The sequence below is a fragment of the Megascapheus bottae genome, chromosome 30 (assembly GCF_031878675.1).
Source record: "Megascapheus bottae isolate mThoBot1 chromosome 30, mThoBot2.hap1, whole genome shotgun sequence".
In the NCBI taxonomy this organism is placed as follows: domain Eukaryota; kingdom Metazoa; phylum Chordata; class Mammalia; order Rodentia; family Geomyidae; genus Megascapheus; species Megascapheus bottae.
The window spans coordinates 3,125,936-3,144,616 of NC_143538.1; the positions used below are offsets into that span (position 1 = coordinate 3,125,936).

An 18,681-nucleotide genomic window follows, 5' to 3' on the forward strand; every position below is an offset into this window, starting at 1 on the left:
GTTAAGAGACTGTAAAGCATAGAATACAGAAACTTCTCATCTAAATAACAAGTCTAACCATGCCACACTCATTGAAAATACATTTAAAAAAATCAACTGCTCCTTTTCCTGTCTTCCTATTCACCACATTTGCCAGGGGCTACACAGTTAAATGCCAATAGAAATAGGTAACACAAATTAGTAAAGTGGGCCATATTATAACACTCAGAAACAAACTTTTATCAGAAAAAAGCTTAAATGGGGCCAGGAGTTTGCCCTAGTGGCAGAGTGCTTGCTAGTATGCACGAAGGCCCGGGTACGATTCCTCAGTACCACATACATAGAAAAAAAGCTGGAAATGGTGCTATGGCTCAAGTGGTAGAGCTCTAGTCTTGAGAAAGCCTAAGGAGAGCACTCAGGCCCAGAGTTGAAGCTGCAGGACTGGCAAAAAAGAAAGAAAATGCTTGAATGGCTGGGAATGTGGCTTAGTGGTAGAGTTCTTGCCCAGCATGCATGAAATCCTGGATTTGGTTCCTCAGTGCCACATAAACAGAATGAACAGAAAAAGCCAGTGGCTCAGTGGCAGAGCACTAAGCTTGAGAAAAAGAAGTTTAGGGACAGTATTCATGCCTTGAGTTCAAGCCTCATGACTGGTTAAAAAAAAAAAAAAAAAAAAAAAAAAAAAAGCTAGTTCCCATTGTTCTTATCTATGATCTAAGTTGAATTTTCTCACATAAAATATATACATGCAACCAAAGTATACATGTTAATTTATCTCTAATTAACTATCAGAAAACTGTTCTAAGTGATAGAGCACTAACACTGAGCAAAAAGAGCTCAGAGATAGCACCCAGGCTTAAAAAAAATAAAAAATTATCTGCAGAGAAAAGTACCTGTGTTGAACACATATAGACATTTTCTTTGTCATCATACAGTATAATTAACTAGTGATGCATTAAGCTACATTAGAGTAATCTGAAAATGACTTAGAATAAAGCACATAGGAGGCTATATATAAATTCATGCCACTATATATGATAGACATAAGTCTCCTTGAATTCTGGCATCTGTGCTAATAGACCACTGCATATGCAACTAAACATTAACCTTCAGGGCTGAAGTACCTTACTCCCATGGAAAGTAAAGGCCCAGGTGAAGAAGAGGTTTGCAACAGAGTTCTAAGTAGTTGTTAGCAAATAGTATACAGCGCTCTTTCTATAAAAAGCTAAAACTATGTAATTTTGTTCAGTAATTTACCAATTTTTAAAAGTTTGGGAGAAATTATTTTTTTATTGTAATTAATAAAAAGGTTACATGATATTTGCCAGATAGAAGGTGCATTAGGGAGAAATTATTGAATGGTGTCCAGGGTAAGGAAAATAATATACCCCCAGGCTGAATTACACCAGCAACTTTAACAACTCTCACCTAGAGACATGGTAAACAATGTAAATGAACATGCCGGCACTTTCACAGCACGATATCTGTTCATGTACTCCTTTCGCTCTAAATCTTATCCACTACCTTTTCCGCAAATGGAATCTCAGGTGTTCTTAAAAATTCATGTCAATTGTTACCACCTCTATTAAATATATCTAACAAACCCACAATCTCTTGTATGCTTTTTTATGACACTGATCACAAACTAATTCATTATTCAGTTCTAAGTCAAAGGCTAATCCCATTGAAGTAGATCATTCATGTGGTACACATCAAACATCATACCATGTGTACATGTTCTTTCATCCCCCAACCTACCAGGCAGATCCATGTGGTTCCCAAGGGCCAAGACACACCCAGCAAAACTCTGCTTTACAGTTCTGGTTACGACAGACCATGTGGTTACAACCGCCATCCTTCTCAATTGTGACATGGCATTTGGGACATTCCTATGAAAAGAGACTATAAAGTTGGTGTCAATGCAACATGAGGTTGTAATACTATTACTGAGGAGAAGCCAGTTATATTGAGCATTATGGCTGGTGATTGAAAGAGAACACAAGATATGTGTTTACATTTCACAGGGCAGGATTCACTGTGAAAGCTGATACTTTCTAGGATGGACAGATCTATTCATGGGTAAGTATGTAAGAGGTTTATACTCAAACAGTGTACTGACCAAATTGTAAGTACAATGGAAATCTCTAGGCAATACTGGTCTAAGTACTAAGTATACTCTAAAGCACCATCATCACATGTGAAAATGACACAAGTGGCCGGGAGTTTGGCCTAATGGTAGAGTGCTTGCCTAGCATGCACAAAGACCTGGGTTCAATTCCTCGGTACCACATACATAGAAAAAAGCCAGAAGTGGTGCTGAGGCTCAAGTGGTAGAGCTCTAGCCTTGAGAAAGTCCAAGGACAGTGCTCAGGCCCTGAGCCCAAGCCCAGGACTGGCAAAAAAAAAAAATAAATAAATAAAATAAAATAAAATTAAAAAAAAAGAAAATGACACTCAAAAAAAAAAAAAACCACCCTAAGGGACACTACCCAGACACTGAGTTCAAGCCTCACAACCCAACTAAAACAAAACAACACTTAATTGCAAAGATATCTTTTTTTTTCTGCCAGTCCTGGGCTTGAGCTCAGGGCCTGAGCACTGTCCTTGGACTTTCTCAAGGTTAGAGCTCTACCACTTGAGCCATAGCACCACTTCCAGCGTTTTTGTATGTATGTGGTACCAAGGAATCGAATCCAGGTCTTCGCGAATGCTAGGCAAGCACTTTAACCACTAGGCCAAACTCCCGGCATGCAAAGATATCTTATTCAAATCCTGCCCCTAGAAAATGACCACTGAAAAGTAACTCTGGAATTAAGATAGATATGTATCAGAAACAACCCTATCAGAAACAACTCCAGTGGTTTAAAAAAAAAAACCTTACTAAGCCTTTTTCTATAGAAAACTAATGTTTTCAAAAGAAAAGAAAACTAAAGTGGAATGTTATGCATCCTATTCAGTACTCAATATTACAAAACAGGAAGGGGGGGACCTTAATGGAGAAAAAGGTGTCATAAGATCTACACATATGTGAACTTAGTGTTTTTTTTTTTTTTTTTGCCAGTCCTAGTGCTTGAACTCAGGGCCTGAACGCTGTCCTTGGGCTTCAGACAAGGCTAGTGCTCTACCATTTGAGCCACAGCACCACGTCTGGCTTTTTTCCCCCTATGTATATAGTACCGAGGAATTGAACCCAGGGCTTTGTGCATCCTAGGCAAACACTCTACCACTAGGCCAATCTCCAAGCCCAGAATTTAGTGCTTTTGATAATAGAATGCATCTAACCTTCTAAGTTTCGGGTTGGCATGTAACTAAGGGCAAAGTGCTTGCCCAGCAGGTGCAATGCTCCAGACTCTATTACCAGTACTACAAAATAACAATAACAAAAACATTCTAAGTTTCACTGCTTTCATTACTGAGGATGAACACCAACCTTGGTGTTGGCTGCAATCCAATTGGAGGTTTCGCTGTCATCATCACACTTCTTAATCCATTTCTTTAACCACTGTTTGAAAAAACAATTTGAATTTAACAAAAGACTAAAGAGTAAATTACTTCAGCATGTTAATATCAACTTCTAAATGTAAAACCCAAAGAACAAGATTTACCACTAAGCTTACTTCTTTCTAAATTTTGCAAGGTCCATATAAAACCAAGCAGAGGAGGATCTTCTCTGACTAGGCTGAGGAGGGAGCCCATAGTGTACTCCAACTTAACAAATCCTATCAAGAGAGTTGCCTTAGCCAGGCTGTCCCAATAATCATCAGGAGATTATTACAATTCATCCTGAACATCTGCCATCATCTCTAGGAAAAAGGACAAGCCAGCAGTGGTTCATGCCTGTAATCCTAGGGCGGTAGCCTTGAGCTGAAGAGCTCAGGGACAGTGTCCACACCCAGAATTCAAGCCCCATGACACCCCTCCCCCAACACAAAAAAGACAAAATGGTGCTGGGATTCAAGTGGTAGAGCAGTTGCGTTGAGAAAGCCCAAGGACAGTGCTCAGGCCCTGAGTCCAAGCCATGTGACTGGCAAAAAAAAAAAAAAAAGTTGTTGCCTACTATTTTTCAATCAAGTCTTAAAAATTTATCTTCATATTATTCAAAAATGAAAATGGCAAACTCACCTTACATTTAACAGGATCATGCCAATTTTCACCACAGTTAAAGCTGTCAAGTGACATAAAGAAACAGTTAAAACAACATTCTCCCTTACGTAACATGTCAAATAAAAAAGTACAACTGGCTGGGACTTGGCCTAGTGGTAGTGTGCTTGCCTAGCAGGGTTCAATTCCTCTGTACCACATACACAGAAAAGGCCAGAAGTATCTGGGGGTACTGGCTCCTGCCTGTAAATCCTAACTACTCAGGAGGCTGAGATCTGAGGATCAAGGTTCAAAGACAGCCCAGGCAGAAAAGGACCTGAGACTCTTATCTCCAATTAACCTCTAGAAAATGGGAAGTGGAGCTTGGCTCAAGGGTAGGGTGGTAACCTTGAGCTGAAGAGCTCAGGGACAATGCCCAGGCCCAGGGGTAGGGTTGTAGCCTTGAGCTAAAGAGCTCAGGGATAGCACTCAGACCCAGAGTTTAAGCCACATGACACATACAAAAAAAGGAAAAAAAAAAAAAAGAAAAAGAAAAAGTCAGGAATGGTGCTGTGGCTAAAGTGGCAGAGCTCTAGCCTTGAGAAAGCCCAAGGATAAGCCCAAGTGTTCAAGACCTGAGTTCTAGCCCCAGCACTGGCCAACTTAGTAAGTTAATTACATAATTTAGCACTAGTAACACAGTAAACAATGAGAGGCAAATAGGCTATCATAATTTAAATGATTAACCTTAGTCCTACAGAAATCAGTGGTTCTGGCCAAGGTTTTTTTGTTTTTGTTGTTGGGGGGAGGGGAGTGTCTGGGTGCAAACCCTGAGCTCTTCAACTCCAGGTTAGTGCTCTACCACTGAATCACACCACTTCCAGTGTTCTGGTAGTTAATTGATGCTGCTGTTCTGGTAGTTAATTAGTGTTGGTGCTAAGAGTCTTGTAGACTTTCATGCCCTGGCTGGCTTTGAACCATAATCCTCAAATCTCAGCCTCCTGAGTAGCTAGGATTACAGGCATGAGCCACCAGCACCCGGCCCATGGTTATTTAAAAAAAAAAAACTATTCTCTGGGCCGAGAGTTTGGCCTAGTGGTAGAGTGCTTGCCTAGCATGCACAGAGGCCCAGGTTCAATTCCTTGGTACTATATACATAGAAAAAAGCCGGAAGTAGTGCTAAAGCTCAAGTGGTAGAGCTCTAGCCTTGAGAAAGTCCAAGGACAGTGCTCAGACCCTGAGCTCAAGCCCAGGACTGGCAAAAAAAAAAAAAAAAAAAAAAAAAAAAAAAACTATTCTCTAAATACATATTTAAACATAATAAATTTTGATACCTTTATGGCATTAAAAAAAAAAAAAAAAAGGATGGGGGCCCTGGGTCCAATTCCTTGGTACCACATACACAGAAAAGGCCAGAAATGGTGCTGTGACTCAAGGGTATAATGCCAACCTTGAGTGCAAGCCTTGAGGAATGCCCAAGGACAGATACACACACACACACACACATGTCCTGTTTTCTAGTGGTTATGGTTAATTGGAGAGAAGAGTCTCAGGTTCTTTAGTGCCTGGGCTGGCTTTGAACCATGATCCTCAGATCTCAACTTCCTGAGTAGCTAGGATTACAGGCATGAGCCACCTGGCCCCAATTTATTCATATTCTCCCTCTCCCCCTCCAATTTTCCCTCTCTCTTTGTTGCCAGTCCTGGGGTTTGAACGCACGGCCTGAGCACTGTCCTTGGGCTTTGTGAAGGCCTGAGCTCTACCACTTGAGCCACAGTGCCACTTCCAGCTTTTTTTTATGTATGTGGTACCAAGGAAGCGAACCCAAGTCTTCATGCATGCTAGGCAAGCACTCTACCAGTAGGCCAAACTCCCTGACCTCAATTCTTGATTAAAAGAAATACACATAGGGGCCAGGAATTTGGCCTAGTGGTTAAAGTGCTTGCCTAGCATGCACGAAGATCCAGGTTCGATTCCTTGGTACCACATATATAGAAAAAGCCGGAAATGGTGCTGAGGCTCAAGTGGTAGAGTTCTAGCCTTGAGAAAGTCCAAGGACAGTGCTCAGGCCCTGAGCTCAAGCCCAGGACTGGCAAAAAAAAAAAAAAAAAAAAAAAAAAAAAAGAAAAGAAATACACATAATTTTAAATCAGACCGCTCATCTCCCATTTTGAACTCTATCATCCCCAATTTTACTACCAAGGTGAGCCAACAAGCACAATTAAAGCACTACTCCTAATTAGTAAATCACATCCTTACCAAAACTGGCGTCCACACTTGCAGCGAACAGGTTTAGCATCAGGATACTGGACCTTAACAACATGGTGGCAGTCTGGAGCAGGACACCACTTCAACAGTCGATTGCACTGAAACAGAGGTTAGAAAATGTAAAACATGACAGAAAATTACAAAAGTAGACTCATATAACATTTTTTGACATAATGCTTTTTTATTCCTAATTTTATGAAACATATAACCTACCTCTTGTATTGGCCATAAAATCCCACTGAGATAAACTGAATATTACCCATATGTGATTGTTAACCAATAATTTATGGTTCTATTTCAGACAATTTCTTTAGGTTGACTTCTAATGAGACAAGGTATTAGGTGCTACAATCTGAAATGAGCAAAATGACATATATACCATACTACAGAAAGAGCAAATCCAGATCTACTGCACAGGCAAGATTCACTTTAGTTCCTGAAATGTAACTTTGTTTTCCAACAGTCTGTATATTGACTACATCACTATTAATTTAGGCTTTTTAATTTTTTTTTTTGGCAGGGGGCCAGTCCCAGGGTTTGAACTCATAGCCTAGGCACTGTCATTGAGCTTTTTGCTCAAGGTTATCATTCTACCAGTTCAGCCATAGCCCAACTTCCAGCTTCCCCACTCCCCTTCCACCCAACTTCCAGCTTTTTGACAGTTTACTGGAGAAACGAGTCCCACCTTACTGCCTAGGTTGTCTTTGAACTGCAATCCTTGGATCTCAGCCTTCTGAGTAGCCAGGATTACAGATACAAGCCACTGGCTCCCAGCTTAAACACAAAGAAAGGTTAAATTACTTACCTCTACAAAGCTATTTGTTATTAAATGTTGATACTTTAATTTAACTTTTGAATCTGTGATCAGGCGCCTGAAACCAAGAATAAAGTTTATTAGAAGTTTAAAGCTGAGAGTATTTTTCAGACTTCTGAAATGTGACTTGAAAAACTCTTGATGGTACGATTATGAATAAAACTTCTGTAACTTGAAAATAGTAAAATATGACATATGTTTAGTTTTTTAACAAAGCTGTCTGCTAATCAGAGCCATAGTTTCCAAGTCACTCTATAGTTTTATCCTTTTAGACATTTTCTGGAGATAGCATTAACAGAATGATTTATCCTAATTTCACAGGGTCTAGATGACCCTTATGAAGAACATTTGCTTAGAAAAATATCCAGGGTTTGATATTTAGCCCTCAAAAAAAAGAAAGAAAAAGGAACAAAAAACCATCACCAGTTGACTTAGAGGTTTGATACTATACCGACATAAATTCCATTTATTTCTCTTTGGGCCCATAGAACTAACTTATTCTAAATTTGTACATATTAATGTTATAAATTTTCTAATTATAGATGTATTCGTTTGTAATTTTCTGATTAATCTGGTGGAAAAATATGCCATCAGTGGCAGAAAAAATTAAGCATAAAATTAATGTCATTATATAGCTGAGGGAAATTGGAAGGTCAGAAATAAAAAAGATGAAAGATAGTGTATATAGATATAGATACAGTTATCTATATATTTTAGCCATGTATGGTAGCACACAGAAGAGACAGAGGTAGGAGGATAACAAGTTTGATGCCAGTCCAAGCGAAGATAACAAGACTTATCCCCAAAACAAAAGAAAAACCAAAGGGGCTGAGGTACAATTAGCATTGTAGACCATTTTAGAAATCTGGGAATAGAGTGCCTGCCTAGGAAAAATGAGACATGGGTTCAATCATCAACATTGTGGGGTTAAAAAATAATTTAAGAGGGGGAGCCGGGAGTCTGGCCTAGTAGTAGAGTGCTTGCCTAGCATGTATGAAGACCCGGCTTCGATTCCTTGGTACCATGTAAGTAGAAAAAAGCTGGAAGTGGTGCTGTGGCTCAAGTAGTAGAGCTCTAGCCTTGAAAAATGTCCAAGGACAGTGCGCAGGCCCTGAGTTCAAGCCCCACGACTTCCCCCCCCCCCAAAGAGAGGGGCCAGGAGCATGGCCTAGAGGTACAGTGCTTGCCTAGCATGCATGAAGACCAGGGTTCGATTTCTCAGTATAATATACATAGAAATATGCAGACGTGGTGCCGTGAGACTCTAATATCCAATTAACCACAAGAAAAATAGAAGTGGCTCCAAAGTGGTAGAGTGCTATAGCCTTGAGTGAAAGAGCTCAGGGATAGCACCCAGAGTTCAAGCCCCATGGGGGAGGGGGGGTTAAGATAGTTAAAAATTGCCAGATCCATGAATACTTTCCAAATACACTGTTTCCAAGGCTAGAACCATGTATCCTGAATCAACATTATACCAGAAAGCTCAATCACAGATTAAGAAGGAAATATAGAAGAGTGAAAAGGGGATAAAAGTAAATGGTACATGAAATGGCATTAGGAACCTTATTGCACTTATTTAACCAAGTATGATAGTTCCTACTTATAGAATTTAGATTTCACCACGAAATGATCTTTTCCTGACAGAGGACTATTTTTTCCTATAGATTTATAAGAAATCTAGGAAATTAAATGGTAGATACATTTTGTCCATTTCCCTTCTAGTTCCCTCTCAAAGACAGCCTTATGTGGACAAGGTATGCACCTGTAATTCTACTACTTGGGAAGCTGAAGCAGGAATACTGCTGAACTCAAGGTCAGTTTGTGACATGCAGCCAAGATCTTGTCTCCAAAAACCAAAGTACCATACCCAGAAACCAGTTACATAAGACAGGTATGAAAATAAGCTTATCTGTTGTATGTATATGCGTGTGTGTATGGGTGTGCATGTGTGTGCGTACATGCTCAGGGCACTGTCCCTGAGCTTTTGTGCTCAAGGTTAGCGCTCTGCCACTTGAGTCACAGCTCCACTTGCAGCTTTGATAGTTAATCAGAGGTTAGTGTTTCGTAGGCTTTTCTGCCAGGGCTAGCTCCCAACCTTGATCATCACCAAACATCCTTCTGAGTAGCTAGGATCATGGGCATGTACCAGTAGCTACCAGCTTCATTTCTACCCTTACTAGAAGTAAAATCATTAGTGACTTCTCTTGTTGAAATTCTCTTATCACTGTTTATTTAATACGATTCTCTCAAAGTATCACCTGAGTGCTTTCATGGTTCCTCTTTCAAATTTCAGTCTCTAAGAGTACAAATTTTTTTTTTTGGGGGGGGGGAAATGGGAGGAGAAGAGGAGGCCAGTGATGGGACTTGAACCTCAGAGCCTGGGCAATTTCCTGACCTTTTTGCGATCAAGACCAGAATTTTATTGCTTTGAGCAACAGCTCTACTTCCAGTTTTCTGATGGTTGATTGGAAGTGGGCATCTTAGGGACTTTCTTGCCCAGCCTGGTTTCAAAACTGTGATCCTCAGATATCAGACTTCCTGAGTAGTTAGGATTACAGACATGAGCCACTAGTACCCAGTATTCTTTCTTTTTTTGCCAGTCCCAGTCTTGAGCTCAGGGCCTGAGCACTGTCCTTGGGGCTTTCTCAAGGCTAGAACTTTACCACTTGAGCCATAGCACCACTCTCTTTTCTTTCCTTTTTTTTTGGCTAGTCCTGGGGCTTGAATTCAAGGCATGAGCTCTGTCCTTGAACACTTTTTGCACAAGGCTAACACTCTACCACTTGAGCCATATACCACTTCTGGCTTTTTCTGAGTATGTGGTACCCAGGAATCGAACCCAGAGCTTTAAGCATGCTAGATAAGCACTCTCCCACTTGGCTACGCTTCCAGGCCCTGATCTTTTGTTGTAGGTGGTGATGGTCATGGGGCTTGAATTATGGCCCTAGGAGCAGTCCCTGAGCTCTTCAGCTCAAAGGGTACTGCCCTTATACCCTTGAGCAACAGTGTCACTTCCTGTTTTCTGGTGATTAATTGGAGATAAAGAGTCTTATGGACTTTTTAAGTGTCCAGTCTGGCTTTGAACTGCAATCCTCAGATCTCAGCCTCCTGAGTACCTAAAGATTATAGACTTGAGCCACCACATCCGGCCCGTGGCTATTTTCTTCCCCTATGTATGTGGTACCAAGGAATCAAACCCAGGTCTTCATGCATGCTAGGCAAGCACTCCATCAGTAGGCCAAACTCCCAGCCCTCAGCCCTCTTTCTTTTGTTTCTTTTCTTTTTCGTAGCTCATAGGGCTTGAACTCAGCTTTAGCGCTGTCCCTGAGTTCTTTAGCTCAAACCTACCACCCTACCCCTGGGCCTGGGTATTGTACCTGAGCTCTTCAGGGCAAAGCTACTGCTCTACCCTTGAGCCAAGCTCCACTTCCTTCCTTAGAGGTTAACTGGAGTTAAGAGTCTCAGGTCCTTTTGTGCCCCAGTTGGCTTAAAACCTTGATCCTCAGATCTCAGCCTCCAGAGTAGCTAGGATGGATTACAGGCGTGAGCTATAGTGCTTGGCCTTTCTTTTCTTATACTACATTCTTTACCTATTATTTCAGAGCTTGTACTTACCTAATTACTAAACTCCAAACATAAAAGGCGCTGGTTTCTACCAAACTGATCAAATTTAAAATCACAGATTCATACTAGATTTCTTTCCTAGCCAACAACCAATCCGTCAGTTGTTTCTGCTGGCTACCACTGAAATCACAACTCCTACACTACTATCATTAACCAGCACTTTTAAGCAAGTCGCTCAAGTACTTTACACGCTAAGGCATATTCTATTACAAAGTTATATTTTGAAAACTCAAATCTTATTATAATAGTCTTAACAATCATCCATGATAAAACTCATTACAAACTGTGAAATTATTTTTGCTTTCTAATAAGCTCCTACTACTCTATGCTCTACACATAGCAGACTAAATTAACAGAAAAGTACATGATCTATTTTTAAAATAATAACATTATTTTAACAAATATTATCTACCACTCCTCTCAATCCTAGCTTTATTTCTTTTCTTTTTTTTTGTTTTGCCAGTTCTGAGAACTCAGGAACTGGGCACTGTCCTTGGGGCTTTCTTAAAGCTAGAAATTTACCACTTGAGCCACAGCACCACTTCCAGCTTTTTCTGTGTATGTGATACTGAGGAATCAAACCTGGGTCTTCACGCATGCTGGGCAATTACTCTACCACCAAATTCCCAGCCCCTAAATTCTTAATAAGGGTGAATAACTTAAGGGAAAATAATGTATCTAATATAGTATCTTATTATATACCTTTTACTTAAGGTATTGCTTTATACTGTTATTTGGTATTGCTAATCTCTTGGGAGAACCTGTATTTTAACATTTCTGTTCCCCTGTGCATATGTGCTAGGAATGGGCTAGCAAACGTCTGTGGAATGAAAGGATGCAGTGATCTATAATGATAATGTACATGAAACTGATGTGTTCATCGGTTAAAAAAAACAACCTGATGTAAAAGCATAGAAACATGAGACAATGGAAGAATTGTGGTACTCCTAATGGAAATAAGGTTTACTGAAAGACAAATCCAGGAAAAACAGAGAGCTACCAACAACATTAGACATGTAGCAAATAAGCCAAACCAGACTAAAACTAAGAAGGCAGAATTGGTGAGCTTTATAAAGTGAGCTGACAAGTCAATTTGTAGCATTATTAAGAAACTGACTCATTAAAGCATATGGCTATACTTTCATTGCATTTCACTACAGATACAAGACTAATTACAAGAATTGTGAATTAAGGCTGGGATGTAGCTCAGTGGCAAAGCGCTTGCCTAGGAAGTGCAACGTCCTGGGTTCAATACCCAGTGCCAAAAAAAGAAAAGACAAAAAAAAAAACAGTTAAAAAATTTAAAATAAAAAATTTTTTTAAAAAATTGTGAATTACTCAAGCCCTCAATCTATCATTCTAGAAGATGTCAATTAGGTAACTTAAAGTTATGAAAATAAGCACCAGTCCAGAAATTAAACAAGCTGTGATTTCATCCCAGGCTTAGAAACTTACAAACTATACTACCCCCAGTGTCTTATCTTCTTTCTCTCTGAAAGGGAATGTTTCTTAAGATAAGCAGTTAGATGGCCAGGAGTTTGGCCTAGTGGTAGAGTGCTTGCCTAGCATGCACAAAGACCTGGGCTCAATTCCTCAGTACCACAAACACAGAAAAAAGCCAGAAGTGGTGCTGTGGCTCAAGTGGTAGAGCTCTAGACTTGAGAAAGTCCAGGCCCTGAGCTCAAGCCCAGGACTGGCAAAACAAAAAAATTTAATTTATTTTAAAAAAGATAAGCAGTTAGTAGATAGCCTCCAATAGCTACAATACCACTTTTCCCTGTGTAATCCCAGCCAACAATTGCACAAAGCATGGCTGCCTGAGCCCAGCAGTTTCTGCTTATTGTCTATAGGAAATATGTGCTCAATTCCTCTCATGGCTGCCAGAGACTCAAGAGTTGTATCTGAGTCTCTTTTCTAAATTACTTCATGCTCTGAGGTATATCTACTTTTTTTTTGGCCAGTCCTGGGCTTGAGCACAGGGCCTGAGCACTATCCTTGGACTTTCTCAAGGCTAGAGCTCTACCACTTGAGCCTCAGAACCACTTTTGGATTTTTTCTATGTATGTGGTACTGAGGAATTGAACCCGGGTCTTCGTGCAAGCACTCTACCACTAGGCCAAACTCCCAGCCCCAGTATATCTACTTTTATTCCTCTGCTTAATCCTGTACAAATACTCACCCAACCATCTTTCCTTTATTTTTCCATTTTAATTTCTTTTGTGGTAAGTGTATCAAACCCAGGGCCTCACTCATACCAGGCAAGCAGTCCACTACTGAGCTATGTACACCCCCAATCCTTCATGTATTTCCCCTATACCCTTCCCCTCCCCCATCCCCTGTGGTATCAGAGACACTACTACTTGAACTACTTGTCCAGTTCCTATTGCTTTTATCTTGTTTTTGAGATAGGGTCAGGATAACTTTGCCCAGGCTGACCTTAAACTTATGACCCTCCTGCCTTCTCCCTCCCAAGTAGCGGGGATTACAGGCATGCATTTACAACACCTGGTTTTCCTTGACTCAATGTTCATGTTTCCCAGAGGACATAAATGACACACTAACATACCCTATATTCCAAGTCCATAATTTAGCAAAATCCAGCTATCAAATTCACCAGAACAGTGATTGAGCACTTAATAACGTTACACTGTGCTTTTGTAGTAGGAAAGAATGCAGATTACAAACTCTTCAGATTTTTTAACTCACATTTTTTGAGATACTGAGCGATAGGCAATTTAACCAACTAGCCAATATTGAACATGCAGAATCTATCAAAAATACTTACATAACTGTGTTGTCATCCACTAAGATATCACAACCATGAGCAGGACACGATATAGTCTGAAAAAAATTGAAATTTAAACTGTGTCTTCATTCAACAATTACATACTGAATGCTTCCCACTACTAGGCACATCACTAGATTCTGGGATATTTTAACATTAGTATCATCATAATTCTTTACTTGCCACTATGGAAACATATTTCTGTGTGCACATGCAGCTATCCCATAAAGTGAAACCAGCAAAGTATCTGACAAAAATCGCTCACCATATTTAGCCAATACTTGCTAAGAAAACTTCACCTAGATTTTACTTTAACTGGAATGTCAAATTATCAAACAAAAATAAGCCTGCTATCCCTTATGAACTAATCCAGGAACTTTCACCCGTTGATATTTATGTCAGAGTCTAAGCAAGAAGGGTCTCAACAAGAACTGAAAATCAAATCGTCATCTTTACCTGTCCCATGCCTTCCTCCATTATTTTGGTAGTTAAATATTCACTCCAGCACTGCATACAAAACTTATGTCCACATTCAAGGCCAGTGAAATACTGCAACAACAACAACAAAAAACAAAAACCCATGACTTTAACAAGGACATTATATATTTAAAAAAAAAATTCACTGTACATAGTGACTCAAGGCTCTGGTATGGTCCCATATCTCATAGTGGTTAAATTGTCCAACTGGACATGAACAGATAAGCTAAAAAGTGTTGTAGCTGGGCATGGTGGCTCATGCTTATAATCCTAGCTAGTCAGGAGGCTGAGATCTGAGGATTGTGGTTCAAAGCCAGTCCCAGGTACTAAAGTCTCCAATTAACCACCAGAAAACCAGAAGTGGTACTAGGCTCAAGGGGTAGGGCAGTAGCCTTGAGCTGAAGCACTTAGGGACAACACCCAGGCCCAAAGTTCAAGCCCCACGACCAACCAAAAAAAAAAAAAAAAAAAAATAGAAAAGTGGTGTAATCTAGACATGTAAATACATTAACACAAAAAAATGAATAAGCAAAATACATATAGTAGATGTTTACCAATTTTAGAAAAAGCAGGCAACAGTTTATACTAAATGCAAGAATAAAATATAACCACGTCATTGAGCATAAAAGACACTCAATATCATTGGCCATCAAGGGAATGTTAATCAGAACCACAATGGAACACACAATAAAACAGCCATCTTTTTTAAAAGGCAAGTAATAAAAACATTGCTCATCCTGTGTTGATGAGAATGTAAAAATATTACAGCAACATTGGTAAACAAACAGGCAATGCCTCAAAATATTCAACAGTTACCATATAACCACTATCCTATATAAACTCAACGGGCACGGTGGCTCATGCCTGTAATGCTAGCTACAGAGAGGCTGGCATCTGAGGACCACGCTCAAAGCCAACCCAGGTACATGAGACTCATCTCCATTTAAACACTGGAAAACAGGAAGTGGTGCTGTGGCTCCAGGGGGTAGGGTAGTAGCTTTGAGCTGAAGAGCTCAGGGACAGTGTCCAGGCCCAGAGTTCAAGCCCCATGACCCACCAAAAAAGGAAAAAAGTAATGAAAATACACATCCAAAAACTTGTACATGAGTATTCTTGGTGGTATCATTAGTGGCCCCAAAATAGGAAAAAAAAAAAAAAAAAAACTAGGTAAATATTCAAACAGAATGTGAAATAATCACACAGAATGGAATTAAGTCACCCAATAAAATGAAGTTACTGCTGCATCACGCAGCATATACGAACCTTGAAATATTATGTTAAGTGAAAGAAATCCAATACAAGAGACCATATAATGTTCAATTCCATTTATTTACAAAAGCCCAGAGAGTCAAATCTCTAGAATAAGAAAATTTCAATAGGAGTGTGAAGGATTCAAAACTAAATATAAAAGGTGTAGCATTTCTTTAAGGACTACAAAAATGTTTTAAAATTTAAGGGTGAGCACACCTGTAATTATATCTAATTGGGAGATAATAAAGATTTCAATTCAATGCCAGTCTTATCTCCAATTAACTACACTGCCCTCCCCACCACCAAAAAAAAAAAAAAAAAAAAAGAAGCCAAAAATGGAGCTGCGGCTCAAATAGTAAGACATCAGTCTTGAATAAAAAAGCTATGCAAGAAAGAGTTCAAGGTCCTGTGTTCAAGGCTAGCGCTAACATTAAAAAAAAAAAATCAAGACTAAAATTGTTAGCAGGCACTGACTGAGCTTTTTTCTTTTTTAAGACTCAAATAACAGGGAAAGGGGTGGGAGAAGGGAAATGGGGACAAATGCATGGGAGTATCAATGTGTGAGAAATAATGCACCTTCTATCTGCGAATATAACTGTAATCCCTCAATACATTTAAAAAGAAAGATTCAAATAACAATTACCTAAGTTGACTTAAGAATACATGCGGGAAAACCAGGCACAGTGACTCACGCCTGTAATCCTAGCTACTCATGAGGTTGAGACCTGAGGATTGTGGTTCAAAGATAGCCCAGGGACTAAAGTCCCTGAGACTCATCTTCAGTGAACCCCCAGAAAACTACAAGTGCTGTTGTGCCTCCAGGGATAGGGTGGTAGCCTTGAGCAAGAGTTCAGGAACAGTGCTCAGGCTCAGAGTTCCACTCAGTCTACAGAGGGAGGGAGAGAAGAAGAATATAATACCACAGAGCCTGAAGGTAGCCTGGTAGTAGAGTGCCTGCCTAGCATGCATGAAGCCCTGGGTTTGATTCCTTTGTACCACAAACTCAGAGAAAGCAGAAAGTAGTGCTGTGGCTCAAGCCTTGAGCAAAAAGTCTCCAAGGACAGTGCTCAGGCCCCGAGTTCAAGCCCTAGGACTGGGTAAAAAATATACAATATCACAAATCAGTTTCAACTAATAAGTAACACAGGTTCACAAGTAGAATACTTTTTTTTTTTTTGCCAGTTTTGGGCTTAAGCTCAGGGCCTGAGCACTGTCCTTGGATTTTTCTCAAGGCTAGAGCTCTACCACTTGAGCCTCAGCACCACTTCCAGCTTTTTTCTATGTATGTGGTACCGAGGAATCAAACCCGGGTCTTAGTGCATGCTAGGCAAGCACTCTACCACTAGGCCAAAGTCCCAGCCCCTAGTAGTTCAATTTGTATTTCCTGTTTCTATTCCTGGTGGCTATGGAGCTGTACCACTAATTGAAATGCCTAATAATACATTACACCCTCCTGGTGCATATTCAAATCTTCCTCATGCCTATGTGTTTACTTACTCCCTTGCCCACTACACTCTGCCATTCTTGAATCTGTAAGGCTTAGCCTCTTACTCTATTTCAGTACTTTTAACTATTTTTCCTTCCAAAATATTCTCTTTTTATATGTTTTTGCTTGTTATTTTTTTTTGGGGGGGGGATTATTCGTTTTATTCTGTTTTGCTAGTCCTGGGTTTGAACTTAGGGCCTGGACACTGTTCCTGAACCTTTTTGTGCTCAAGGATAGCACTCTACTAGGTAATGAACCACAGTGCCACTTCCAGCTTTTTCTGAATTGAACCCAGGGCTTTATGCATGCTAGACAAGCACTCTACCCCTAAGCCACATTCCCAGCCCATGTTCTAATGTGAGTACATAAAATTTGTTTATACTTTGTTAGTTCACTTTCTGTTGTTTATTACTATTTCTTTTTTCCTCCTCATAGCTCTTACAAACAGTATTTTCTTAAAATGTTTTAAGTTATTTTTTGTCCATGCAGTACCAAGGAAGGGAACCTAGGGTCTCGTGCATATGAGTCACATTCCCAGCCCCACAGACCCACAATGAAAGACAAATACACACTAAAATATCTTATTTCCACAGCTACACATGTATAACTGATGTTTAGAAATATGTTAAGACACTGGGCCAGGAGTTTGGCCTAGTGGTAGAGTGCTTGCCTAACATGCAGAAAGACCCAGGTTTGATTCCTCAATACCACATACATAGCAAAAAGGCAGAAATGGTGCTGTCGCTCAAGTAGTAGAGCTCTAGCTTTGAGTAAACCCAAGGACAGTGCTTAGGCCCTGAACTCAAGCCCAGGACTGAAAAAAAAAAAAAGATGTTAGGACACTAATAAACAGTTCTACCCCACAAGAAATTGTCCATCTGAAAAACTAAAGCCAGTTTGCTTATTAAATTCAATAAATGATTAAAACAAGTTGACCTGGGGCACTGGTGGCTCAAGCCTGTGGTCCTAACTACTAAGGAGGCTAAGATCTAAGGACCAAGATACCAAGCCAGTCTGGCAAAAAAGTCCCTGAGACTCTTATCTCCAATTAATCACCGAAAGGCTGGAAGTGAAGCTGTGAATCCAGTGGTAGAGCTCTAGTCTTGAGCAAAAAAAAACTCCAGAATACAGTCCAGGCCCTGAGTTCAAGCTCCAGGACAAGAAAAACAACAATAAAAAAGGGGGTAGGGAGCAGGGGTAGAGTGCTAAGAGGACAAGTTGGCTCTAGATTAGAAGTTTTCAAACAATATTCTCAGATCACTAAGGTTCCACAGGGATACTGGGGACTCTATCATCTATTGAGTTCATCCTATTCTTTTTTTTTTTTTTTGGGGGGGGGGTCAGTCATGGGACTTAACTCTAGGCCTGGGCGCTGTCCCTGAACTCTTCAGCTCAAGGCTACCACCCTTATTAGTATACTAGTCTTATATATTATCTCCCTTATACTAACTACAGTTGCCATTTTCAATTTTCTGGTTATTAATTGGAGATAAGAGTCTCACAGGCTTTTTAGAGCTGGGGCTGGTTTTGAACTGCAGTCCTCAGATCTCAGCCTCCTGAGTAGCTAAGATTAGAGTTGAGCCATAGCTCCTGGCTAATTCATCCTATTCTTAGAAAATGCAATTCATGAAAGTGAGGTACCTTGGAGCGTTGCTTAGTAGTAGATTGCTGGCTTAGCATGCATGAAACCCTGGGTTCTACTCAGTACCACAGAAACAGAAAAAGCCAAAGGCAGTATATGGCTCAAGTGATAGAATGCTACCCTTCAGCAAAAGAAGCTCACTGACAGTGCTCCGGCCCTGAGTTCAAGTCCTAGGACTGGAAAAAAAAAAAGTAAGCTATTATAGCACACATTACATTCATTTTCATTTTCTAGTGGAATGCTAAGTACAGTTTTATGTTTCAAAATAAGTAACC

At 40.1% G+C, this 18,681-nt stretch overlaps 1 protein-coding gene across 1 annotated transcript in view; it reads right to left on the reverse strand.

The window, feature by feature from the left end:
* The window catches only part of Arih1 (ariadne RBR E3 ubiquitin protein ligase 1), a 58,442-nt gene that overhangs the window by 9,390 nt on the left and 30,371 nt on the right, over positions 1–18,681 (reverse strand). The window contains exons 4-10 of the mRNA XM_090321655.1: positions 14,007–14,099; positions 13,551–13,606; positions 7,133–7,199; positions 6,319–6,425; positions 4,102–4,144; positions 3,410–3,481; positions 1,738–1,868 (exon numbers count right to left, since the gene is read on the reverse strand). Coding sequence (XP_090177781.1) covers positions 1,738–1,868; positions 3,410–3,481; positions 4,102–4,144; positions 6,319–6,425; positions 7,133–7,199; positions 13,551–13,606; positions 14,007–14,099 — 569 coding nt within the window. The remainder of the gene's footprint in view (positions 1–1,737; positions 1,869–3,409; positions 3,482–4,101; positions 4,145–6,318; positions 6,426–7,132; positions 7,200–13,550; positions 13,607–14,006; positions 14,100–18,681) is intronic.